This window comes from Globicephala melas, chromosome 1 (genome assembly GCF_963455315.2).
Source record: "Globicephala melas chromosome 1, mGloMel1.2, whole genome shotgun sequence".
Lineage (NCBI taxonomy): Eukaryota > Metazoa > Chordata > Mammalia > Artiodactyla > Delphinidae > Globicephala > Globicephala melas.
The window spans coordinates 1,483,075-1,509,555 of NC_083314.1; the positions used below are offsets into that span (position 1 = coordinate 1,483,075).

The 26,481-nt window shown below is 61.2% G+C and overlaps 2 protein-coding genes and 1 long non-coding RNA gene across 3 annotated transcripts in view; 2 read left to right on the forward strand and 1 right to left on the reverse strand.

Moving 5' to 3' along the window:
- Positions 1-8,784: 8,784 nt before the first annotated feature.
- Positions 8,785-9,706, reverse strand: LOC132594053 (uncharacterized). Its single transcript, XR_009560159.1, has 3 exons — positions 9,558-9,706; positions 9,138-9,272; positions 8,785-8,920 (listed from the first exon to the last, which is right to left on the reverse strand). It is a non-coding gene; the product is annotated as an uncharacterized lncRNA (long non-coding RNA).
- Positions 9,707-12,260: 2,554 nt separating this feature from the next.
- Positions 12,261-12,798, forward strand: ASCL5 (achaete-scute family bHLH transcription factor 5). The gene has a single exon (XM_030844388.2). It carries the CDS (start codon positions 12,261-12,263, stop codon positions 12,792-12,794), a length of 534 nt encoding a protein of 177 aa, XP_030700248.1. The 3' UTR covers positions 12,795-12,798.
- A 1,460-nt stretch (positions 12,799-14,258) lies between these two features.
- The window catches only part of CACNA1S (calcium voltage-gated channel subunit alpha1 S), a 60,922-nt gene continuing 48,699 nt past the window's right edge, over positions 14,259-26,481 (forward strand). The window contains exons 1-2 of the mRNA XM_030844326.2: positions 14,259-14,410; positions 15,968-16,073. Of these exons, the coding sequence (XP_030700186.1) occupies positions 14,259-14,410; positions 15,968-16,073 (258 nt within the window). The remainder of the gene's footprint in view (positions 14,411-15,967; positions 16,074-26,481) is intronic.

Below are 26,481 nucleotides of genomic sequence, written 5' to 3' on the forward strand. Positions count from 1 at the left end.
TGTGTCTAAGGCGCTTAGAACAGCCCTGCGGGGTGCTGGGTCTTCTGACTCACGTCATCACTGTGACAGCATAACCCCCAGCCGCCAGCCAGGGTCTGTAGATGCCGGGGGGACTTCCTGCGCTGTGACATCAGAAACCCGGAGCCCTCAGGCAGATCCCACCTTGTAGAAGTTCTGCCCCGAACTTCCCAGGGGGCGATGAGTCCCGTGGCCCCCTGGCCCCGGGTGTGGGTCAAGCAGCCGGAGGCCGGCTGACCCGAGGCCCCTGGCCTCTTCGGCCTCCTGCATCAGGGCGGACACGCAGGGTAAGGCTCCACCGGGCGTCCGGAGCCTGGCCCTGCCCCAGCCCTGCTGTCCGTCGCCGTGCGACCGGGCGCAGACAATCTGTCCGAGCGTCAGCTTCTCCAGATGGAGAGGGAAGACCTGAAGCCAGCCCGTGGGCCCAAGGGCGGCCCACATGTGCAAGGCGACTTCGGGTGGTGCCCAGAAGAGCGCTTTTTCTTCTAGTAGTTATGTGATTATCTTACTGTGCATTGGATCAAAATGTAACCAGCACGTGAACTGCATGATTTTGTGAATGTTCATGTGAAGGGCAAGTGATTATCTTACTGTGCATTGGATCAAAATGTAACCAGCACGTGAACTGCATGATTTTGTGAATGTTCATGTGAAGGGCAAGTGAAAGGAGGGAAGTGGGTACACGTAAGGAAAACTATCAGGAAGACACCGAGTACAAGGGGTCCTCAGACATGGCAGAAACGGCAGAACTGGGGGAGAAATTTTGGAAGGAGCCGCGTGCCAATGGTGCTGGTTTGGTGAGGCCAGTTGGCTTCTGGGCCACCATCAGCTCTGACACCTGTGGACAACTTGAGATTCCAGTGCCCCCGTTGGCCTAACAGGGTGACAGAGTACTGAGAGGGGGTCTTGACAAGGTTCTGCTGGCCCGATGGTGCAGGGCGGCTCAGACCAGCCTCCAAACAGACCCCGGGCTGGAGACCCTGGACTTTACCAGAAAGGATTCATCGTGTAGCAGCCAAGCATGGCGACACTGGCCAGGCTGCCTGAGTCCAGGCCCAGCGCTGACCCTTCCAGCTGTGTGGCCTTGGGCAAGTTAATCTGTCTTTGTTTCCTCAGCTGAAAAGCGGGAATAGTAACTCACCTCACGGGGTGATGTGTAAGTGTCTGCTGGGTGTGGTTTGTGTCTGCGTGGCAGGGGCGTCTCCCCACTGCTGCTCAAGGGGTGCTGGGGGCCCCTCAGCCCACTCCCCACTCTCCTGCCCGCGAGGAAGCCGCACGGGACTCAACATGCGACAGGGTGACGAGGCAGCGGCCAGGACACAGCTGCCCCCTTCCTGCTGACTCCCCTAGGTCAGCAGGCTTTGCCAGACAGAGCTGGGCTGTCGCTCCACAGGCCACACCAGCCGGCTGTGTGTCCTGGGCCAGCCCTGCCCGCTCGGGGTGCCAGCTTCGTCCGCTGACCACCGAGGAGGGTGGCCTGGGTGAGCTCCAAGGGCCCCTCTGGCTCAGCTGCCAGGTGGTCCTGGAGCCGCGTCCCCGCAGAGGCTGGCGTCCTAGCTCCCGGTTCAGCCCCAGGGGTGTGCAGTGATCACCCAGCACCCAAAATGGTATCATCAAAGCCAGTCTGGAGACGGGGCAGTCTTCCCCCAACCGTTGGGATTTCTCACTGCGGACCCCGTGCACTGCCCGAGCGCCCTCCTGCTGCACAGACGCCTGTCTTAGAGGCTCTGGAGCTTCCCGCCCCCGGGCCGGGTGTGCCAGCCCTCCCTTGGCCCTGGGCCGGGCAGCCCTGGAGGACAGCATCTCCACCGGCCCTGGGCTCCGGCCCCGAGCTTTGTGAGTCTTGCTGGGGGACTCAGGAGCCAATCAGCGGAGCCTAGGGTGGCCCTCTCTCCTCCTCGGAGCTGATCCCAGATCACAGGTGCCCCCACCCCGCCCTTCCCCCTCCCCTTCTGGGTGTGTCACCGTTTGAAGCTTAATCAGGTAACGTGTACCTGGTTCCTGTGCCGGGGCGGGAAGCCGGCCAGAGGCGGCCGAGGACGCCGCGGGCGACGGCGGGACCCTGGCTGGTCCTCCGGGAGGCCCCGGTCACCGGCCCGGAGCGGAGCCACGCTGTGCGAGGAGCGGCCTCAGAGGTAACGGGCATCGTGATGGCTCCGCCGGCCTGGAGCACAGCTAGGCAGGGCTCGGTCACCTGCCTGGGAGAGAAAGCAGCCGGCCTGCTGGTGGGGGCCCGCACCCCCCTCCGCGGGGAGCAGGGGAGGTTAGCCGAGCTGCCCAGGGCATCGCCACCCGCGGGGCGTCTTTCTGGGTCGGGCTGGATGCCTGCCGCCTGCCAGTATCCAGAGACTAAAGTGTGGATTTTCTGGTCGGGGATCAGCTCGGGGGGGCGTCCTGGAGAGGAACTGAATGTGAGGGGTGAGGGCAGGGGAGAGCCTGTCCCGTGTCTGGCGTGGAAGCGGGCCTGGGTGTGCAGGGCAGCGGTTCGGGGCACTGCCTCTGGAGCGGGCCGCCAGGGTCAGATCCCAGCCCCGTCCCTTAGCAGCTGTGTGACCACAGGCCGCCGGCTTGGCTGGTCTCCCCCCCCCCACCTGTTACATGGTACCTGCCTCGTCACACCATTGTGAGGGTTGCATAGGCCAAGAGGTCACGCTAGTGCCCAGCACAGGGCGAGGGCTGGGGAAATATTTTTGTTGTTTTTTCTGTCCTGCCATTTATGGAAACATGAGCTCACTTAAACTCTCCAAGCCTTGGTTTCCCCATCTGCAAAATGGGGGATGAAAAGTCATCTCGAGGGGATTAAATAGCTGCGAGCACCTGGCAGGTGCCCAGGGAAGGGTGCCCTGCCTCCTTGTCAGGTCAGCCGAGGTCTGTTCCTGTTAAGACTCCATGTTGCCCCCATTTAGGGCCTGTGCTTTTTACCCCACTCCCAAAGGAAGCATCTAGATAGAAAAGTTACACATTTTCAGGCCCACAACCTCTGCAGAGAGGCTCCACGCAGACCTTAGATACCAGATGTCGCCCGTGAGAGCACCGGCTTCACGGTGACGCTCTCCGATCAGCTCGGGATACGCGCAGGTGACCACACGCGTGGGCACCCCCTGGGTGCCGGGAGCAGGGCCCACCCTGCCTCAGGCTGGGATGCAGGAGGCACGGGCCTGCCCTTCTTCTGAGGGAGCACGAGGCACACAGGTGGTGGTGGGGGAACAGCAGGCCGGGGGCCCCCGGTAGAGCATCCCCAAATGCACAGGCCTGAGCGTTTGGGGGAGAAAGAGGAAGAAAGAACAGGAGAGGCCGGGGAGTACTGTGGACAAGAAGAGACCCAGACTGTTCTGGAAGGAGGTGCAGGATGTGGATGGGCATTGGGAAGCGGGGCTGGCGCCCCAGGCGGGGAGCAGCCCCAGGCGGGGAGGGGAGGCGCCAGAGGAAAGGCGGGTGGTTCTGAGGACTGGGCTGGGGGCGCAGAGAGCTGAGGCCCCTCAGCGCCCAGCGAGGGCGTGCAGGTCCAGGGAGCGATGGACTGTCCCTGGGAGCCACGCGGTCAGAGCCATGCTTCGGGAGATGAGCGTGGCGATGTGCACGTCCAGAGCGGCTGTGAGGTCGGGGCCGCCGCCGGGAGCCAGGCAGGTGCTGGCGAGGATGCTTTCCGGTGGGCTCTCCCCCAGGACCGTGCTGATCGTCCCCCGCCCCGCCGAGGACGGATGGGATTGCTCAAGGTCCCGGCTGGGAAGTGGCCCCAGAGCCCCTGTCGTAAGCCACGTTTTCCACAAGATGCAGAGAGCTCCGATTCTCTCTAAAACGTGGGAACTGCACGAATGAGACAGCTGGGAGGGTCCTGGGCATCCCGCACGCACAGGAGAGGGACCTGGGGGCCCACCTGGCGCCTGCCCCGGCCCTGCCAGCCACTTCCTCCCTGTGACACGGGGCTGAAGACCCCTTCCTTGTAGGACGCGCTGACGACCCAATGAGACCTGTGTGTGAGCAGTGAGAGTTAGCTTCCCCCCTCCTGCAGACCGAGGTATCACTGCGTTCCGGGAGCTCCGGAGCCAGGGTCACTTCCCACCTATAAACGCCCCAAATCGATGGTCGGGAGGGGCCTCGGGAAACCTCAGACATTTATTCTGTGGACCCAGGGTTTTCCCCCCCCGCGAGTCACCTAGAAGGGAGGCTCCCTTTTGTGGCGAAGGGAGCCCCTTTCCTCCATCCCTGAGTCAGCGATGACCTGGGCCCCAAGCACGGTTCTCTGTCTGATGTCGGTGCTACAGCTGGCAGCAGGCCCGGGGGTGGTGGGGAGATGGCCACGCTGATGGCCCAGCGGGGTCGCGGCAGGGGGCGGAGGCTTCCGCACTGCCCCCTCCGCCCGTGAACCCCGCCCCAGGGGACCGGTCATCACCAAGGGAGCCTCAGGCACAGCCCCATTTCCCGTCAGAGCCGCTGTCCTCCGCAGAATCACCTGGTCTAGGCTGCTGGTGCCTTCTCGGCGCCCATGGGATGATTTCCCTTCCTCTTTTTCCCTTGAAGTTAGCACTGACTAATCCCAAGGGCTCAGAACTGCCCTGGAGGGCGTGCGTGTGCAGGCAGTGACCGGAAGGGCCTCACCGGAGGTGCACTTGACAGCAGTGTGCATCCTTCTGGCCAGGAGGCGGGCGGGATGCTGGGCTCCCGTGGACACTTTGGTCAGGGTCCCGCCTTTGCCTTCCCTTCCCCAGCCCCCGTCCTGCGCCCCCAGCGCCACTCCCATGAGGCTTTGGACCCCTTTGAGCTCTTCCTACACACACCCTCTCTGAAGTCCGGTGAGAGGCCGTTTTTCTGGGTAAGGCTTGTCCACCGAGTCGCATTAGCACTTATTGGTGGCTTTGGGCCAAGAGTTCAGATGTCCTGGCACCTAAGCTGTAGCCCCTTCCTCCCCCTTGAGGTGTAACTGACAGCAGGGGGCAGGGGTGGGGGGGTGAGGCTGTAGGAACGCCGTCTGGAGCAGACTTTCTTCCGAGTCTCAGGTTTACTCATTCTCTTGGGTTGTTAAGAAAGACTCGTTCCTGGACAGGATGAGGATGCCTGGCCAGTCCCAAGGTGTACACCAATTTGCCTCGAATGCCAAGTTCAAAATTCATCAGCTGTGTGACCCTGGGAAAGTTCCCTTACTTCTCTGTGCCTCAGCTTTCCTATCTGTAAAACAAGGGTGATGGTGGTCCCTACCTTGTAGTGAGGACTCAATGACTGTGCATGCGTGTGTGAGCGTGTGCACGCACAGGTGTCACTGAGACGAGCGCCTGACACGGAGAATATCACGCTGCTGTCTTCACTTTCTCCTCACCTCCTTTGGCTCCTACCTCTCACTTACTCAGGAGCCCCAGTGCCTGGGTATGAATCCCAGCTCTGCCCTGTACCAGCTGTGTGACCTTGGGCACGTTGCTTAACCTCTCTGTGCCCCCATCTCCTCGTCTGGAACATGGGGACGATGACCTCCCAGGGCTGTAGTGAGTGCACTCAGAGCGGAAGTGTGAGGTGCAGTCCTGCCTTGCCCACCCACCTGGGCACAGCAGTCTGGGTGGTCCTCTGCTGAACCCCGCCCTCCATGGGGTTCCGGAAGGGGTTCAGGAGAGGTTTGGCGGGTGAATCCGCAGGTAGGCGGTAGGACGCACAGTGAATACATTCACCTTATTTAGAGAATTGTGTTACCCTAGTCCTTCAAAGACTTGAGAAAAGGGTCAGGCCCTCATGTACAGAATTTTCCCTCCGGACGTCTACTAGGACAGACGTGGCTCTGGGGAGCCGCTGGACGCGGGCGTTGGTGCTGTGTCCAGTTGCAGTGTCGGGGGTGGCATCTGCGGACTCAGGCCTGTCAGAGCCACATCCCAGGATCTTAGAGCTTCAGGGGCTCTTTCCAGGGCCGCCCCAGCCGTGCTGGCAATGCCAGCTGCCAGTGATTCAGTTCCTATTAGGTGCCAGGTGACCCACGTAGGTTCCTCTTAACTTTACAATAACCTCTGAAGTGTCACTGCCCCCATTCTGCAGGTGAGGAAACTGAGGTCTGTAGAATTAGCGCCTCTGCCAGTGAAAGCAGAGCCGGGATCCGGTCTAGGAGAGTCTGGCCTAAAGCGTGCTTTCTGCTTGTGGGGCTGCCTCTCGGGGGGGCTCCTGGGCCCGTGAGGTGCTCCGGGGAGCCCGATATTCTTCCTGGGGACTGGGGGCAGCTACCTCCCCAAACACCTTCCTGTGACTCCCCAGCATCATAAATGCCGGGTACATTCAAGGGAATTAGGAAGAGGACGAGCCCCTCCCCCGACTCTGGCCCCCAAGAAATCCTATAAAGATCAGGACTCCTGCCAAAAAGTTGGGCACACCTGCCTGGCTAAGAAGGTCCTCGTGGATCACCTTAAACAGACCCTGGTGAGCTGCACCCCGGCTGTGTGACCCTGAGCAGCTGTCCCAGCCTCTCTGAGCCAGTTCCTCTTCTGTAAACAGGCTGAGGGTCACAGGAGACAGGAGAGCAGGGCACCCAGCAAGGCCAGGCATCGAAAGCCACCTAATCCATGGCAGCCTTCCTTCCCCATGCCTCTCCCCTCCTTCCAGAGTCCCAGCCGAGCGTCCCCGTGTTTGGGCACCTGGTTCCATCACCGCCTCAGAGCTCTGCACGGCTCCTCTCGGGAAGTGGCTGCAGGCAGTGGCCTGGGGCAAACCCCGTGGCAGGCAACACAGCGTGGAGGGCATGAGGGGGGCTAGGCGGGCTCTGGGCTGAGGTCCGTGCGTGAATAGCGCTGCCTCGTTCATCACGGGACCAGAGGGGCACAGAGGCCAAGAGCAGCCGGCCAGGCCCTTCAGCTGCCCAGAAGAGGAGGCGTTGGTTTCTAGCCCTCAAGGGCCCTCTGTGGGGTCCTGGTTGCCGGGCCTGGCTGCCCTTCTCCTTGGTCAGATCCAGCGTGGTACCGAGGAGATTCTGATTGTTTGGTTGGGTGTGTTGGATATATAAGGAGGGAGTGGTGAGGTTATCCTCCTAGAAGTAATTACAGGCTATAAGATAGACTCCTAAGGGAGATGGTGACATTTCTTATTTTAAAAAGAAAAAAACATTTGCTTATCCTGGAGATTTTAAGGTAGAATTCCCTGAAATGTATTCTACTGGAGGTTAGGAGGCGTGAGGAAAAGTAAACAACAAACCGTTCTGAGGCCCACTGGGGATTTCTGGGTTAAACGCAAGCAGCTTTCGTTCCTGCAGGGCTTTCTCTGGGATGCGCCCTGGGGATCTCCAGGGACTGAATAAAGGGGCTGCATTTCTCAACGTATTCGTGGAGCCCTTTGGGGAAAGGTTTCAGCGGCTATCTTGCCTGGAGGCAGGGGATGGGTGAAGCCCATGCGTGCTGTCATTCCGAGTCCTTGGTTTCCTTACAAATTCTCCCAGTTTGGGATGGCAGGGGTAGGAGAGGCTCTGGAAGATGTCTTCATGAAGGTGCCGATAAGCTCCACCACACACAAGCCGCTGTAGGAACCCCTGAGTGGAAGGAGAGGCAGAGGACAGTGAACTCATCTCTCCCAAAGCCACTTCCCGAGCCCTGTTCCGAGTTTGAAGGGACATTTTCAGCCAATTTCTGGCCTCAGTCCCCCACCTCTGGCTCCGGTCCCGGTGAAGACAGTAAGAAAACCTGGAAAGGGAGAATTATGTTACCTGCTCTGTAGATGGTCCAGCCCACTCAGAGGTCACAGCCCCCTTTGCTCCATCAAGATGGTTCAGCCCTACCCAGGGATACCCAGTGTCAATCAACAAACATTTATGCAACGGGGACTGTGTGTTTCAAAGATGAAGCCCGAGACAGGAGTTCTTGCACTTGGAATTTACAACTTGGGGCGGGAGATGGGGTCAGGAAGGGCTCCGGGGAGAGTGTCCTCTGTCTGCCCGCTGGCCACGAAGAGTGTAGGGCTGGGGAAAGGGGGAGGTGGGGTCGGGTGACGCCGGACTCCTAGGACAGGGATGGCCTGGGGTGGGCAGGCCGTGCTCATGAAGCCGTCAACAGGAAGTTGTAATGATGTACCATGGGGGGTGGTAGGGAGAGCCTCTGGCAGGATGTGACCACAAGTAGCTAATAGCTGTTGGGGGGCAAATGCCACCTGATGCAGAATTAGGAGCAGCAAGGACTGGGGAAGGAGGCCCAGGAGACCCCACTTGGGGCTTCCTGACTCTCTCTGCTGCAAGTTGGACTGGGTGTCACCACGTTCCTTGTACAATATATGACCGTGCCGGGCATGACTGTGAACACGTCCTGGTCATAAAAGGGCAGCCAGGACAGCTCCATCGGGCAGTGAGCTTCGTGGACGATCAGGCTCCTCCCACCGAGCACATCTGCCCCCAGGCCCGGGAAAGTACACCTGAGGCGCGGAGGGCGAGAGCCCCCGCCCGGGAGGAACCAGGGTCCTAGAAAGGTGGAGAGTCTTGCTTCAAGCCCTCCCTCCAGGACAGTAGTCTCCTCCGGCTCACGTGGGCGGGGCCAGCCCCCCACGCGCTATTTCAGAAGCAGGCTTTTAGCTAGTAAGTTGCTTCATACTGTTACAAATAAATTGCAGAAAACAAAATATGTTTAACGATGCGTCTTTTATGTATTTGTATATAGTGAACGTTTAAGTGACGTGAACTGATCCATCCACTCAGGGAGGAAAGTAGTCGATGTTAACGGGAGACCCCATGGCTCTTCTTGGGAGTCCTCCAGTACCACGAATTTTCCAAAAGACCTGGGGACTCAGTCCCCGGGGCGGGTAGTTATGACGGAGTCGGGACCTGGAATTGCAGCAACCTGCTATTGTCATTTCTCCTCACGGCCACACGGTGCCGCTGTCGACAACTGGTTCGGCCCAGTCTGGGCGCTGAGCCCACGGGCTGGTTCTCCGTTGCTGGTCAGATCCTGTCCAGGTACTGCAGGTTAAGGAAGATCCCAGTATTCGTGTTTTTAAGCTCAGGCGAGGGGGTTCCTCACCACGTTCCCAGGGGTACGGCTCCCGGTACTTGACTCTGGTTAAACTCGGTCCTCCCCTCCCAACGACAGAAGTCAGTGGCCATCCTCCTAAGAGCATCTGCAAGGGGCCATTACCTTCCCAAGGACCACCCGGGTGAGCTGTGGTACCACTCTTACCAGGGCAGGAGCTCAAACAGCGTGATCATCAGAATCTGCAGTGGAACATCCCCTTCAACAGGAGTCATGGTTTAGTAAGGTACTCGTGTTAGGTCAGCACAAGCCCCTCTGAACTTCTGGTTCAAACGTGAAGCTCTAGGAGAAATAGTGAGAGAATCGGGGGCAGGGGGAGAAGGGTAGGGCTGACTAGCATTTACTAGTTCATGAGATCACTAACTGTGGAACCTTGGGCAAGTAACTTAACCTTTACAATCCTCCGTTTTCTCACCTGTACAACCGGATGAAATTAGCACCTACCTCACAAGAATTACGTAGGAATTAAGTGCAATGTTTCACGTAAAGCACTTGGCACGAAGTCTTGCACAGCAAGAGTAATAAACGATCGCTATTATTATTATTATTTTATTATTATTATCTCACCATGGATTTTGTGCACCGCTCCATCCCAGAGCCGAGGGCAGTCCCACGCACAGATGCTCTCGGGAAGTACGTGCTCTCAGGCCGCTTGAGGATAGCCTGCTATACCCGGTGTCCTTCCGCTCCTCGCCAGGGTAGAGCATTCCGCGGAGGAAGATGCAGATCACACTTCGCCTGCAGCTGTGCCCTCACCTGAGCTCGCTGCCAGGTTATCGGTCCTTTTCTAACAGTAAAAAGAGAACTAGTTCAAGAAATACATGGTCAAGCTGCGAGGTTTCTTGCTTGAGTGACTTTTCTGAAGAGTCATAAAAAATGTAAACAGCATGTGAGGGAAATGAACAGGTATTGAATTGACACAAATAGCTATTAAGTCGTATTTATTAAAATTGTCATTAGATGTAAATGAGCTTCTGACCTCAATCAAATTATATTTAAATAATTAAGTCAAATATGAATAGACAGGGATCATGCAGGAGAGGAGAGTCTGGATCCCATATATATATATATATATATATTTTTTTTTTTTCGGTGCACGGGTCTCTCACTGTTGTGGCCTCTCCCGTTGCGGAGCACAGGCTCCGGATGCGCAGGCTCAGCGGCCATGGCTCACGGGCCCAGCCGCTCCGCGGCACGTGGGATCTTCCTGGACCGGGGCACGAACCCCTATCCCCTGCATCGGCAGGCGGACTCTCAACCACTGCGCCACCAGGGAAGCCCTGGACCCCGTAGTTTTATAAAACAAAAGCACTGATAGCAAATAATTTTGGTTACGTGCCCAGCACTGGGCGAGGGACTGAGGGGCACCACCTAAGAATGGGAGAAAGCCCTGCCTTCCGGCGGTTTACTATCTGGTTGCAGACTCAGAACGCACAGCCTGGAGAGTCTGTGTCGGGGGCTGGAGAACTCAGGCAATCAGCCTGGGGCAGGGCCGGGGGCAGCAGAGAGGCCCCCGTGACCCGCCTGGTCCGTGTCAGCCGAGGGTGAGGCCAGGAATGCGCAGAGCGTCCGGAGCCGAGGGGTGTTTGGAAGAGATTTTCTAGAACCGTCCCTTGAAGGACACTTCCCTTCCAAGGGGAGCCCTGGGAGGCTGCGGGGCGGGGGAGGGGCATGTGACTTTGCACTGCCTCACACAGTCTCTCGAGGGCAGTGCTTTGAACGCTGTTGAATCTTCCCGGTTTCCGTTCAGGAGGGCAGAGCTAGCTGGGAACAGACTGGGACCCGGATAAAGGACAAAGGCGAGAAGGTGCAGGGGACTCTCGGGAGCCCGAGTGTGGCAGCGACCTTCCCCTGTCAGGGACAGAGCTGGGCCTTCTGTCAGGTCGAAGCCTTGGCCCGCATCTGAGGCCCTGCTGCCCCATCACTGCTACGTGGGCTGCAGCACCCGCTCACTTGCTCATTCAGGGAACCCTGAGATCTCCCGTGGAGGGCAGTGTGACAAGTGCAGGATGGCATCGACTGGACACACGGGGAGGGGGCGGGTCAGAGAGAATGCCTAGAGGACATGACGAGGAAGTGGAATCTGATAACCGCGGGTGAGAGGAGTTGGTGACTTAAATGCAAACCGGGCCAATTATTTCTGAAGTAACAGCATCCTGGAGTCTGGGAAAGGGGCTGCGTGTGACTTAGGCCCACCCCCTACCAGCCCAGCTTCCTGTCTCACCCTCCCTCTCATTTATGCAACAAGCATTGCCCACACGGAGCTGAAATCACAGGCACTTGTGTTGAGTGGCAGAAAGGACAAACCCAGGAGGGCTGAGGGGGCACATCCCAGCCCCCCTCCCTGGGGACTGGGGCACAGAGCGCTCTGGTGGTGCCACTCCACACGGGAGGGCTTTGAAAGTCCCGACCACATGCGGGCTCCTCTGAACCAAAGATGCGTTGCCTTCAATAGAGTCCCACCCTTACTTGCCTTACGGCTGCCGCTGGGGTTTCCATTGCCAACTCCGTAAGCAGGCTCGGAGCCTCCAGATGTGAGGCCCTGGCAGGAGCGAGTGACCAGACGTGTTCCTCCAAGGAAATGACGTCGCTGGGCACCTTTTATAAGGCAGGCCCTGGAGGAGGCGTTTTTGGGTATATTTTTTTTCTCATTTGATCCTCATTCAGTATTCATCTCCTGGGAGGGATGTTTTAATTATCTCCATACTGGAAACTGGCTCAGAGAGGGCACCCAAGCATCAAGGGGTGAACCGGGATTTGAACCCGGCTCTGCGCGTATGTCTTCTGCAGCCCACTGCCTCCCCTCGTGATGCTTACCATCGCGTTGGAGGGCGGGGTGACACAAAGCGGCCCACGATGCAACAAGGCCTCTCCTAATTGATATGTTCACCCTCTTCTTTAGAGACGGCACCCGGGACCCTCTCCTGCCCGGCGCACAGCCCGGGGACCCCGAGGGCCGCGAGGACCAAGACCCTGGCGCGGGGCCCGCTGGAGCTGCAGGGCTGCGCCCTGGGAAGGCCCGCGCCCACCCCACATCCCTGCCGGCTGCTCTGAGACGTGCCCGCGGAGCCTCTGCAGAGGCCTCATGGTCCGCCGCGATGGCTCGCCTTAGGGGGACCTCGGAGCCTGCTCCCAGAGCGAAAAGAAGCCCTGACCAGTCCGGCCGCCCGGAGCCGCGGCTGGCGATGTGACTCGCTCCGAGGGCAGGGCGCGCAGACCCCGAGTCGGGGCGATTCGGGGCACGCTCCGGGTCCGGCTCCGCGCGGCACCATGAACGACGACTTCTGCCGGGCGCTGGCGGCCCGCCGGCCCGCGACGCCCCCCGGTTGCCTGCCTTTGGGCATCGGGCCCCCTCCCCGACCGGCGACCCCGGCCCGCGCCGAGCCTCTGGGCGCCGTGCCCTTCCTGCTGTACCCGGGCGCCGCCCGACCGCCCTACTGCGACGCCTACGCGGCCGCGTTCCCCGGCGCGCCCTTCCCGGGCGCCTGCCACTACCCCTTCGAGCCCGCCTTCCTCCAGAAGCGCAACGAGCGCGAGCGCCAGCGCGTCCGCTGCGTCAACGAGGGCTACGCGCGCCTCCGCGGCCACCTGCCTGGCTCCCTGGCCGAGAAGCGGCTCAGTAAGGTGGAGACCCTGCGCGCCGCCATCCGCTACATCAAGCACCTGCAGGAACTGCTGCGCGTCGCCCCCGACGGCCCTGGGCACCGCGAGCCCCGCGGCCGCGCCCCACTGGCGCCCGACTCGTCCGAGCCGTCGTGCTGCTCTTCCTCGCCCTTCTTCGAGTCAGAGGACTGCAGCCACTGACCGGGCTGGGGCCGCCCGGGCTCGGGGTGCTCAAGCGTCCGCGGCACCCTCCCTCCGCCAGCGCCACCACGGCCCCGTCCCTTCCAGTGGGGGCACGAGAGAGGCCAGAGCGGCTGTCGGGGGGCGGCGAGGGCGCGCGCCCCGTCCATGCCGGCCACCCCCGGGTCGGGCTCCGACTGGGCCTCAGCCCCGCGCAGGGAAGGTCGGAGGTGCCCCGGTCGTGGAGGTCCTGCTCCGCCCTCCGTGGCCACGGGCGCAGCCCAGGAGGCGAGTCTGCTCTGGTCCGCACGCCACGCCCCTGCTCTCCACGAGATGGCCTCAGACGCCAGCGTCCGCTTCGAGGACTTGCTTGTCACCTCCCCCACCCCCCGCCCCCCAGAGGAGCCCAGAGGGAGAGGCGCAGGCCAGATTCAGCGTGCACTCAGCCCAGGAGGCGGCGGAGTGTGTGCGTTGGTGGTGCCCTCCGGCTTCCTTAATGGAGGGCCTTACCCACCCCACGCCCCAGTGTGGGCCTTTCCTTCCCCCCTCCCCCCGCCCCTGGGGTGGGTGAGGACTGCGTGTTCCCCCCTCAGACTGTACTCTGTGGGCATGGGGACCGCATGGGTGTACCGGCGCTGTGTTTGCACGACGGGGCTAAATAAAGACGTTGGGTTTTGTGATTCCCGGGTGGTTGTCCGCCTTCCCTTCCCTGGCACCCCTGTCTCCTTCCCACTCAAGCACTTGTGTGGGGTGTTCTGTTAGCTCATGCATTCAACTAACATTTACAGAGAGCTTAGTACATGCCAGGGGCAGTGTGGAGAGGGCACAGAGTCCCAGAGATAGACACCGCCCCTTGCACAGCTAGGGGCAGGCTTGGGGGGGGGGCGGGGAGAAAGGTGGGCACAGCCAGGAGCCCCCCTCACGGGGCGTAGGCATGGGGTGAAGGTGGAGGATCTTGGCCTGACGGCTGCAGGTAGAGATGTGAGGGAGGGCTTGGACTCCTACTGAGCTGGACCACCCGGCACCCTTTCTGGACAGTGTCCTGGGCCTGCGGGGAGGGGTGGGTTGAACGTTGACACCAAGGGGCTAGTCTGAAGCCTGTGGCTTCATAGCACTTCGTGAGCTCTCGGTCGCCCCAGCCTCAAACCTTCCATCCTGTCTCCCTCTGCCCCAGCCCAGACCCATGTGTGAGCCCCCAGCCCCACCCCCAGCCTCCCTGGGGACATACTGGGCTGTCACTGGCTGGACTGGGGAGGAATGACAGCTGCCTGGCCGCGGGAGCTCAGCTGGGCAGCAGAGAGCCCGTGGAGGCTAATTTTACTCGCTGGGAGCAGGGAGAGTGATCCCCGGCCCGCCCCGGCTGGCTCAGCAGGGCAGGCTCGCCCAGGGGCTCAGCCGCCCAGTCCCCAAGGCAGGGGCACTGGGGACTCGGGGAAGAGAGGGCAGCGGGTGGAGAGCAGGAGAGAGGCTGAGGCTCCGGGAGCCATGGAGCCGTCCTCGCCCCAGGATGAGGGCCTGAGGAAGAAGCAGCCCAAGAAGCCGGTTCCCGAGGTCCTGCCCAGGCCGCCGCGGGCCTTGTTCTGCTTGACTCTCCAGAACCCCGTGAGGAGGGCCTGCATCAGCATCGTGGAATGGAAGTATCCTTCAGGGCCAAGGGGCTGCACGGGGTGTGTGTGTGTGTCAGGGGAGGCGAGGAGCGGGGCTCACAGATCACAGGCTTGGGGGGCCGGAGACCGGGGCCTGGCGATGGAGCAGGGAGCCTTTGCGAAGGAAGCCCTCAACCGAGGAGCAGGGGCCCCCGGGGCTGAGGCCCAGGTCCTGGAGGCAGCCTGAGTGCCTCTGTAGTGTCTCTGGAAGGTGCTGGAAGGTGTGCCCAAATCCCCAGTCCCCAGCGTCGAGGGCTCCTCTCAGTCTCCCTGGGTTATGGGACAGGACTGGGGTGGGGGGAGGCGACAGCGGGCAGGGCGGGGAGGAGAGATGGGCCTGCACCGAGCTCTGCTGTGACAGCAGGCCTGGGTGGGAGGCACCACGTGGGCACAGGGACATGAGCCCCCTTCTACGTTGGCATTAGCTCTGCGAGGAAGAATGATGAAAATTTCCAGCTTATTTGGGGCAGAGAGGAAGGAGATGCAGAGGGGGGAGGCCATCGTCAAGTGGGGGCTGAGTGAGCTGCTCGGGCATATTTGAAATACTTCTGAAGGGTTTTGGAAGACCAGGCTCCCACCAGCTGTTCCCTAGAAGAAAGGAGAGTAAGGGAGCCGCAGGGACAAGGAAAACCCAGGCGGAGCTGGAAGGTCTGGGTAGGAGTCAGCCCTGCCCCTACGTGGCACCCAGGAGCCTCGTGCCCTCCTGTCTGGGGGTCGGGGGCAGACTTCCCCACCCGTGTCTCTCGCCTGCATCCTGTCCCCTGTCCAGTCCTCTGCCCCGAGGCCGCCTCTCTTCAAACCGCAGAGGAAGGTGGCTGGGAAAGGCGTGGGGTCTCCCTCTAGCCATCTGTACAGGGCATCCCCCAACCACGCATGAAGAGCTCGGGCCTCCCCGCTTCTCCCCCTCAGTGCCCTCCACAGCCACCCTGTAACGGTCAGCCTCCCCGGAGGCTGTGCTACTCACCAGCAAATCCAGGGAGCCTGGTGGGAGTGCCCTCCGGAAAATGGCTGGCAGGGCCTGTGTGGGTGGGTGCATGGCCCTGGGGCCACGGATGCCGTCGGTTACCGTCGGTTACCGTCCCCTCCTCAGGCTGCAGAGTCGAGGTTTCATCCCTCCCGGCCCGCTTCCCGGGGGTGCTTAGCCCAGGCCGCAGCAGCCCCAGCCTCCCTTGCTGATTCTGCGAGGACGCCACGGCGTGTCTGGCCGTGGCTCTGCAGAGCGGGGAGAGCAGTGGTCGGTGGAGCTGGGGGGTTGGGGGGATGGGTACTGAGACGGGGGCTTAAGACTCCCCGGGCCTTGAGGCTGAGTAGCCCCCAGCCAGGAGCCAGAGCCTCGTGGTCCCAAAGCGTCTCAGTGGACGCTCCCTGTTGGAGGAGAGGGAGGCGGGTGCCCCACAGGAGCCTGGCCCCGTCTGTGCCCTGCAGGAGGGCAACGTGGGCCCATCAGCCTGGCCTTGTAGTCAGTCCAGACAGACCCCCAGTGCGCCCTTCCCCTTAATCCCACGAATCCCACGCCTCACTCGAGGGCTCTCCTTAACCCTGCACCAGACCCTTCGAGACCATCATCTTACTCACCATCTTCGCCAATTGTGTGGCCCTGGCCGCGTACCTGCCCATGCCGGAGGACGACAGCAGCGCTCTGAACCTCGGCCTGGTAAGAGCGGTCTTCCCTTCCTCCTGCCGGCCTGCTGCCCAGGCTGCGCGCTGCTAGATGATACTGGAGCTGCAGCCCCCAAGGATACAGACCCCACGTCCCCACCACCTGCAGGACTGGCTGAGGGGCTCAGAGCTTTGCAGGGAAACCTGGCCGGGCTGGGTTCCATGATATCAGTACTGTGCCAGGGGCGCTGTGCTGAGCTCCTTGCGCCAGTAAGCCACGTCCTCCTCCCCATGGCCCCTAAACTAGGCTCATTTGACAGATGTGGAAACTGAGGCTTTGTAGGGCCAGCGATGGGGGCTGAATGCCGAGTTCCCTCCCCTGCTTGTAACCCGGAGGGACCGTGCTTCCGTGGGGCTTGCCTTTCCGGGATGGCCTGACGGCGAGAGAGCACATGTGTTAGAGCCACACTCTCCTCACGCCGGCACCAGTGACAAGTCCACAGGCCAGAAATGTCCGCGGCTGGGAGGGGCTTTCCAGAACCAGGCTGTCCTGGCTCCTCCCCAGCTCACTCTGTTTACGGATGAGAAAACTGAGGCTTAGGGCAGGTAAAAGACGGACTTACCCAAGAGCTAGATCACAATAAAATGCTCGGTGTTTATTAAGTGCTTATCGGATGCCAGGTTCTGTGCTAATCACTTCCTGTACCTGCCCCCATGAAGTCAGTAACGTTATTAGACCCATTACAAGACAAGGAAACTGAGGCTCGGGGGTCACCCCCATGCACGCGTCTTCTCCCAGGGTCTCAGACGCGGGGCTCTGACTTTCAGACCTGGCCTGGATAGCTGTGCCACCAGTGTGGTGACGGTAGGAGGGTCCCTGGGGAAGCCCCTGGAGGTGTTGGGCATTTACCAGGCCCCTGAGGGGACAGGCCGACGGACACGCCCTTTCAGCGCGCTTTTCCTGCACTAACTCTGCAGGGTGGGCGGAAGGAGAACTGTCACGCATGCGTCCAGGGCCTGGAAGGATGGCATCTGTTTCTGCCTCTGCTTTGCGCTGGTTTCCATAGGAATCTATCTTGAGCTGGGAGAAGCTGGGATTCTAAGTGTGTGCTTGGCTATAAGCGGAAAAGCTCGGAGAGTGGGAGCCGGAGCAGGCAGGCCCTGCGGTGAGGCAGGCGGGGGCGGTGCTCCTCGGAGGCTGGGCCCCCTGAGGCCGGTCCCTTGTCTCTGCTCTGGAATCCAGGGGGACCCTGCATCCACTCCACCCTTTAGGACTTCATATCAGGGGGCCTCGGTTCCATTTCAACTCCTAAGGGAGTTGACTATTTTGGAAAGAAACTCCACCCTCCTTGAAGGTGCAGAATCAGACTTTAGCGGGTATGTCGCCTGCCATCTTGAAGCAAAACGGCTACCCTAAAACGTTCACACGGTGCTGTGTGCTTGCCTTTGGCCTCTGGGCTGAGTGGTGGAGTCTTGGGTAAGTTCTAGGGTTCGTAGAGACAGGGTGATGAGTTCCCTGGCAGAACGGGACCGGAAACCTTCCCAAAGTAACAACCATCACGTCAAAGGTCAGAGCTGGGTGGGTCGTTGCTCATCGGTGAGGGACCCTTTGTTGTGAAGCCCAGAGAGGGCAGGTGATACTCAAGGTCACACAGCCAGCTCCTAGCTGAGGCCTCCCTGCTTCTCCTTGTAGTTATATGCTGATCTCCACAAAAGCCAGCAAGAGGGAAGGGAGGGCAGTTAGAGCAGGAGGGAGGGAGATGGGGGCTTCCTCTCTTCGTCGCCCTATTGGCCACTTTGTAGGAATCTGAGGAAGGTCTGGGACCCCCCCAGTCATCCAACAGAACCATGGTTGGGAGAAGGGAGGCCCAAGGACCCACTCTGCACTAACTTTCTTATTTAACAGATATTTGTCGTGTGCCTGTTACATCCCTGGCACGTACAGGGGACCTACTTGTGAACCAAACAGACATAATTTCCATCTTGACAGAGATTAATTTATCCAATCAATCAAACAAGCAGTTAAAATGAAATGGGAAACATGCAAGGTCTGGGTGCACTTAGACGTTGTCCGGGAGGAGAACCTGAGCGAGACGGGGGCGTCAGGGTGGCCCCAGCGGATGGCATGTCTGACCTGAGCCTGGAGGGCAGGGCCGGCTTCACGGGGTGTGACCTGCACTCGGGAGGGCTCAGGGGGTGATGCTCTGGGGTCATGGCATCGAAACATCTGATAATTTCATCTTTGAGTCCATGTTTTGTAAGTGAAGTTCAACGGGGATGGGGCACAGGGCCGTGGCCCACTCGTGGTCCTGCCTCTGTCACTTCCCACCCCTCCCCTGTCTCTGAGAGCAGACGCTCAGCTCAGTCCCCTGGGAGGCCACCTGGAAGAGCCTGGGCGTGGTCCCGGGAGCGTCAGGGTTGGCACACATGCCCTTCGGTGTGTCAGGACAGCCATGGAGGTGGCTGTCCCCAGCCTGGGCTGACAGCACCATGGCCCATTCAGAGAGGGCCCTGCAGGGTCTGGCTTCTGGCCCTCCTCCCTCCCGCTGCTCTGAGTCTCCTTGGGGGAGGCCTGTCCACCTTGGGTGGAGGCACTGGGCCCGTGTGAAGGGCCAGGGCATGGCTGGGGGCGGCATGTGCGCTGGGTCACGGAGAGGAGGTGCCTGGGAGGGTCTGCACCCTCCTCAAAACACTAAATAGGCCATAACCCCACCACGATAGGCTGACAAAGGGAGCGTGGAAGGAAGGCATTTCCGCACCTTTAGCGGCACAGGTTGTGCACAAGCGCCGCGCACTTGCCTCTTGCGCTGGGCCGGCCAGTCCTGGAGCAGGTCCCACATGAGTGTGGGGCATGGAGGAGAGGCTGTCGCAGCCCCGCAGGAGGAGCGCTCTGGGTGAGGGGGCACGTGGGCAAAGGGCTGGAGGCACGAGGTGGAGAGACGGGCTGGGATTTGGAATATCTCTCAGGCCATCAGGTAGAACGGGGTTGGGGGGGCGGAAGCAGGGAGAGTGGTGTCCAGTGGAGCTGAGGCCCAGGTGGCGGTGAAGATGGAGAAGTGGGAGATTTAGGACGGGGGGATCTGTGGACTCGGGGCCTGATGGGCGTGGGGACAGAGCATGGGGGAGGGGAGGAAGAAGGCGAGGGTGACACTCGGGTTTCAGAGAGGGTGACGGAGCAGATGGCGGTGTCGCTTTCCGAGACAGGCGTTCCTGGGGGAGGAGCAGGCTGGACTGGGGGAGGGGGACGGCGAGGTCAACCCCCGACGGTGCAGGTGCAGAGGCCTGCGTCCACCCAGCACGGAGATTTGCAGGTCTGAGCACTGGGCGACAGAAGCTCCCTCACTTCTGGTGACTGCAGACTAGCTGGGGTGAAGGGGGAAAGGTCAGGGGGCAAGAAAGGCTTCCCACAGGGGCCTGGTGTGCGGACTCCAGGCAGCTGGCACCCTCGCTCATGGGAGGGAAGCCTCGACACCTGTCCTGGGAACAATCTCCCCCGGGAGGCAGGGGGCCCCTCCGGGAGCTTTTTCCTCCTTCTCCCCCCGCCCCCTGCCCCAGCTCTCACTGAGGCTGAAAACTGCACCAGCCGGGCTGGAGAAGCTGACGGTGGTTCAGACGATGGGCTCTGGAGCTGCAGCTGTGTGATCTTGGGCAAGTTACTTAACTTCTCTGTGCCCTCAGTTCCCTCACTTGTAAAATGGGGATAACACCGTAAAGTTCAGAGAAGGTTCTGGATGAGTCAAGCCCTTATAAATTATGCCACGTTGTCTAACGACACAAGGAATCTTTATTATGCGGGGGTCACAGTGCCTCAGCGTGGGCTCCCCAGCCACAAAGCCCCTGGTCACAGAGACCCCAGGTTGTTCCAGAGTCAAAGGGTATAATCCCTAGCAGCTATGACCAAAGGATTATTTCAGACAAAAAATTCTTCTTCACCCCCCCCACCTGTCCCCAATCTCTTTAACCCTTCTCCTCTCCTTCCAACATCCAAGTCCTCTGAACGGCTTTCCTGACCCCGCCCCCGGCCCCATCCTCTAGCCAATCATCACCATCGTCATCATCGCCATCATTATCTTCACCCTCGGCTGTCGAGCACCTGCCCCACGCCAGGTGCTGCTCTGACGGCTCTCAGTGCATTGTCCCCCTGAATGCCCACCACGGCCTCACAAGGCAGCACTATTTCTCACTTTTACAGATGAAAAAACTGAGGCACAGCGCATGCCCAGTGGACGCCGCGGGCAGACCCGTACCCTCGGTGGGGCATTGGGTGTGGCTCCCTGGACATCAGAAGGGGACACAGGAGGAGAGGGGTCTCTGCTTCCCTGGGGAGTGGCCTGCGGGGGCCGGGTCCCAGGACAGCAGGCCCCGGCCCCTCCCTGCGTGAGACCCCACTTTCTGCCGACTGTGGAGGTGCTGCCCGTCCAGGCCAGGACAGGTGCTGAGATCCGGCCCCACCCCTACTTGCCCCAGAGAGCAGGCTGCTTTAGGCCTGCAGGGCCAGTGGCTAACACAGCTGTCCCAGGGTTCTGCCAACCGAGTGGAGGCTGGGGACTCTGGTCACAAAGGGGCACCGTGGGTCAGGGGAGCAGGAGGATGGAATAGACCCTGAGCTACCCCAGGGCCAGCGAAGGGCAGGGAGGTGAAGGCTGAGACCAGCACCAGACCAGGACCCCGCAAGTCCAGCTCTGCCCCTCGAAGGGCTACCTGCTCCCTGAGGCCAGAAGGAGCCCTGCTCCTGGGGGACTCCCTGACTGAATCAATTAAAGGAAACCTTTGGGAGGGTCTCCATTCCAGCCTGGGCCAGCCTGAGGGGACCCACGTGGAAAAACAAGAGCCGTGATCAGAGTTACCAGTTCTGGGGACAGGCTAGAAATGATCTATCACTTCGCCCACAAACTAAAAGTAAAAACTGATTAAAATATAGAAGGAACGCATGTCAGAGGTTAATTCAACGGGTAACGGAACAAGGAGGAGGGTAGAGTTGGCTCAAAGAGAATTTGAGAAACAGGAATCCATGCTATCGAAGAAAAAGTGATAGGCTAGGATTGCCTGCCGGGTGGCACACTGAGCTAGCTACAGGGCAATGGAAGTGTGGCCGTGGGCGGACGGTTTCTATCAGGCAGAAACCATTTGTGCTTCTCGGGGGCAGAATCCTGAGACTCAAGCAAAGGTACAGCCCCCGGGTCAGTGGTTTTCAGGGAGGGGCGTTGGGCGGCGCCTGGAACTTGGGGAGGAGCCTGTGTCCTGAGCTCCGCTAATGTCTAGAGGGCAGAGGCCGGGATGCTGCTACACCTCCCCCCCTGCAACTCACAGGACAGCCCCGCACCTGCCAACAAAGAGCTGTCCACCCCAAATGCGGGGAGTGCTGAGGCTGAGAAACCCGCCCTAGACAACGAAAGACTCCTCGGCCGGATCTGTGAGCAAAGGTTCCAACAGGGACGCGGCGCCTGATTTCCGAGTTCTAAATGATTTTTGGTAGCACGGGTCAAGCTAGCCTTGGTGCTGCAGGCGCGGGGAGGCCGGCGGGACTGGATAGGCCTGTCTCTCCTCGGGGCCTCCCTCCCTCCCTCCCTCCCAAGCCCGCCTGCCCTCAGACCGCAGCCCCTGCACATTCCTGGGGCTCCGGTTGCTGCTGGCTAAGCCTCTGGCATCCAGGGCGCTGTCTTTTTTTAGGGTCTGGAATGTGCCTGCTGAGGCCACCGCCCACTCCACCTCCCCTCGGAAGGACCCCAGTTCTGGCCTGGCCCGTCAGAGACCCTGGACTTGCAGGGCACAGGCGTCCAAGCCGGGGCCACCGGACAAGCTTCTGGCAAAATGACAGGAGAGCCTGGCTTTTAGGCCCCGCTCGGAGCCTGCCCTCTCCCACCGAGGGGACTCAGAGTCCCCCCAGGACCGTCGTGGTGACGAGTGTCTGGCAGGCACATGGGGAAGGCGGAGTAGGTGGCCGTTCTGTCCCCTCTCTGCCCTCACAGTACTCCTAGCCCACAGCCAAGCCCCTCCGAGCCCAGGCCTGGGGGGCGAGGGACAGGCTCCGATGAGCCCCTCCAGGGGTCCCTGGGTGCCCTTTCTCCCCCTCCCAGCACGGCGTGGTTGAGGCCACGGACCCTGGATTCACATTATGGCCCTGCCACTCAGAAGTGATCCTGGAGAAATTACTTAACCTCTCTGTGGTTCAGTTTCCTCATCTGTTAAATGGGGGTAAGAGTGCTCCCCTTCAGGGTCCCTGTGAGGATGAACTGTGTGTGTGTGGCTAGAACAGGGCCTGGCACACAAGCTTAATGACCCAGAGCTGTTGTCACCACGATTACCCAAGACAGTACCACCTCCCACCCTCTCCCAGGTGGGCTCCTCGCTTTCCCTCCTCCGCCATCACCACCCCGCCCCAGGCGAAGAGGCTCCTCCTCTGTGACCCTCAGCTCCGCTGGCTCCCTTTCTGGACTGCCCCACACGCCTGACCCTCCCGGACCCATGGGAGCTGGTCTCCATGCGGGAAGACAGGGGGAAGGCAGGGTGGTGGAGAAGCCCGCTCAGACCGCACCCTTTTGGGTGAGAGTTCACTGGGATAAATATAGCCACTTCCCTCACTCCAGCAGGTCATTTTCCAGACCTGGAGGCTCAGGTGGTCATGCAGACAGATGCCAGGGCCCGGGACACCTGGGGCGGTGTGGTCACAGGACGCCAGGCCGGCTTCCCCGAGACGCTGTTGGCCGAGTCGGGGCAGGTGGGCTGGAGCCCCACTGCCCTCCAAGCCCCACCTCCCTCAGCTGCACGTAGGAAAAGCAGCAGAGCAGGGGTGAAGCTCAACCCACCACTGGGGTGCCCAAGAGGTACCATCTTTATTCCTAGGAACCAACTTTGTTTGGGTCCTAAGCCCACATCCCTCTTCAGTCAGGGCTGTTCTCTGGTCATCCTGCGGCCCCAGCCCCGGGTCTCAGGCAGCACCAAGAAGCAGGGGCTGTAGGGCCTCGCCCAGCCGGGCCGAGGCCGTGTTGTTCTGGCCATATGGTTCCCCAGGCCACCATCCGCTGTCTCCACGTTCAGGAAGCAGGAGGCCTTGGCAAGCCTGTACCCTGCTTTCTCAGGGGTCCTCAGGGCCCCTCTCCCAGATCCAGCCGCATCTTCAGAGTGCTGTGGGGAAGCAGGCCCAAGGTCGATCTACCCTTGAACCTCCAAACCCTGGGGTGAGTCTCTGTTTTGCTGGGGAGACGCCTCCACCATGCCTCCCACACCAGGGTCGGGCCTCAGCAAACCACCATCGGGACCTGCCTCCAAACCTCTCCCGAGGCACAAGGCCCAGCATCTGCCTAAGGGGCGAGACAGGGGATGACTCCAGGAGGGAAACAGTCCCTGACTGGCAAAAGCATCTCGTGGCAGCAGTGCCCGCCAGCCTGCCCCGAGCGCTGGCTCTGGGGACCGCCACGGGCCACCCCCCTACAGGCGCCAGCTCCCCGACCCTCAGACAAACCCACTTTGGCTCACTGAAGCAGACGTGCCTTAAAGAGTTAACAAATACAGTGGAATGCCACTCCCCTCGCCCCACAGTAAGATTTGTGTCCTAACAGGTCACAGTGCCTTGACCCTAAGGAAGGAGCCTCAGCCCTGGGATGGGCCGGCCGCCTTCCCAGGACCTGTGACCACAGCTGCCTGTGGCTTCTCTGCAGCCCTGCCCCGACCAGCCTGTTAGGGTCTTTCTGTGGACACTGCAGATCCCAGAGCCCCCCCCAGCTGCGGGGGGCTGGGAGGCTGGGGTCCAGGCCAGCTGTCGGGCAAGCCCCAGTGCCCGGGGCAGGAGTGCGGCCCTTCTGCAGTCAGACAGGGAGACTGAGGCCAGCCCACTGCCACCCCCTCCCCACAGAGCCCGGGGCCTGCCAGGGCGGGTGAGCCGTCGGGCCAGGGTGGCTGACCCTTGGAGAGAGAGGACTCAGCCCGAAAATAGAGGCAGTGAGCGGGGCGGATGCAGCCTGAGCCCTGCTGTTTCCAGCCCAGGACTTTGGGAGGGTCTCGCTCCAGCGCCCCCAGAAGCAGGTGCAAGGCCTGTGGGTCAGGGTCACGTTCCAGGTCCACCTCCGGCCAAGCGTGGCCCCAGGGGCCCAGTGAGAGGCCTGTTTGTGGAGGGACGTTTGGTAGTTAAGGTCCTTCCTTCTAGGCAGCTGGTATCGGAGTCCTCGCCTCAGAGACAGACAGGTTTATGGTCTTCCCTCGAGGTCGGGGGGGCGGGGGGGGGGCCGGTGCAGGCACGTCTTCCCTGCTCTGGAGCCAGAGCCCGGGGTCTAGCATCCCTTCTCGGGAATAGAGATCGTGAGGCCACACCTGCTTTGGAGGCATGTGGCGGCAGAGGTTAAATTTTCCGTTGTGTATTCATTCAACAAACACTTCCGGAGCACCTACTGTGCGCCAGGCAGTACTGTGTGCCCCAGAGCAGAGCTCCACAGCCAATCTGTGAGGAAAGCCCACTTTGTCGCTGTTAAATCTCATCCAGCCGTGGGCTGACCAGCTGTCCTCCCACGCGGGACCGTGTCACAGCCTGTGCCGTGTGGGACTCACAGCCCACGTTGGTCTGTGACCCACCCACGTGCTTGGAGGGTGTGGCACGTCGCTCTGATGGCTCCCAAATGCTGCTTCTCAGAGCCTCTACGTCACTCATCCCAGGGTGACGACAGTGGGTCGGCGCCAGGGACACTGACACATTAGACACCCACGTGGCCGCGTGGTTCTAGATGCCGGTGACACAGCAAAGGCTCTAGACTGTACATTCAGGTCGGGGGGGACAGTCAAAGGAAGGAGAGAAACAGAGCATGGCAAGCAGTGACAGCTGCTGACAAAGAGCCCAAGCAGGGGAAGAAGACAGCTGGGGGAGGGGAGGAGGGGTCCGGAGGGCCTCTGGCAACTTTGGGGTTGGGGTCCTAAAGAAAGAAGACAGCAGCCGTGGGGCTGTCTGGGAAGGACCTTCTAGGCAGAGGGAATGGCAAGGGCGAAAGCCCTGAGCCCCAGAGGTCTTTGGGGGTGGGAGGGGAGCCGTGCCCAGGGTGAGCATCATTGCCTGGTGGGCTGGGGGAGTCCCGCCACCAGCCCCGCCTTAGCCACCACCATCAGAGACTCAGGGAAGCTGCCCGCGGGTGCTCCTGGCCCCCACCCAGCTCCCATTGCCATTGAGGGAATGTCACCTCTTCCGTCCTGTGGCAGAGAAACCAGGGGCATCCCCGCTCTTGGGGCCCCCGCTCGTGGTCTCGGGGGGCTGCAGTTTGGCGGAGGGTGGTGGAGAGCAGCACAGTGGTACGGGGACTGCGGGCCACACAGGGGGAGCTCATCCTGGGGGCTCAGAGGGATCTGGACAGATGACAGGTTGGCTGGGTGATGGACCTGGGGACACAGGCAGAGGGGCCGCTGTGGACAGGGGCGCCGGGACCGGGGCAGTGGGAGAGCCGGGGCCTGGACATCACACGGGGGCTGTCAGGGGGTCGCGCAGGTGGGGAGGCGTGGGGACACAGGCTGTGCGAGTTTGGGGGACAGGCCGGCCGGTGCGGAGTGCAGGTGGATCCAGCAAATGTTGGGGTGCAGAAAGGCCTGGGCTGGGTGGGTGGAGGTACCCAGGGCAGAGCAACGGGAGGGGTCCGGAAAGACCCCGGGTGTCCCCACTGGGCAACTCAGGGCCACTGGACAAGACAGAGACCCCTCGGAGGAGCAGGCTCTGGGGCAGGGAGTGTCTGGTTGGGTTAGAGGTGGGCCGGACGGAGCCCAGGCCCGTGAGCCGCCCCCAGACAAGACCTCGGACCACAGCTCCGCGAGAACCAGAGCACGCGGTGCGGAAAGGCTGTCACCCCCCGAGCGTCAGGAGGGGCCCGGCGAGGCGGACGCTCCCACACGACGGTCTCCTGTCCTCCGCTGATTCAGGCAGGGAGCAATCGTCATCTCTGCTTTACAGACGAGGAAACTGAGGTTCACGGAGGCTTAGGAACTCACCCAGGGAAACAGAGCTGCTGAGAGAACCGCTATGCCCGAAACCCCCTGCTTCTCTCTGCCCGCTGGAGTGGGGCGCCTAAGGAAGCGGGGATGGGAGGTGGGGGGCTGGGAAGGCTGAGGACGTGGATCTCGGACAGACAGCCAGCGCCGCCCGCAGCAGCCAGGGAAAGAGCCCAGGCCGGAGGGGCTCGGGGGCCACCCAAGGTGACATCAGTGGCACAGTTTCTGTGACACAGGAAGGAACACGTCCCCCTGCCTCTCCTAGGGCGGGGGCGGGGCGTGTGCGTACGCAGGGCTCCCACGCAGTGTGCTCTAATTCCAGGAGCTCCAGGGTCGGGCCAGGGGAGCTCTCGGGCCGCGGAACCTGCGGGACCCCAGGGCCCTCGACAAGCCCCCTGGGAGCCAGGCGGCAGCCGGACAGGCAGGGGCAGGTGCAGGCGGCCCTCCGGGTACATGGCCGGCCGCCCGGCCTGTGAGCACAGCAGCTATTTTGGGCCCTGTTTTCC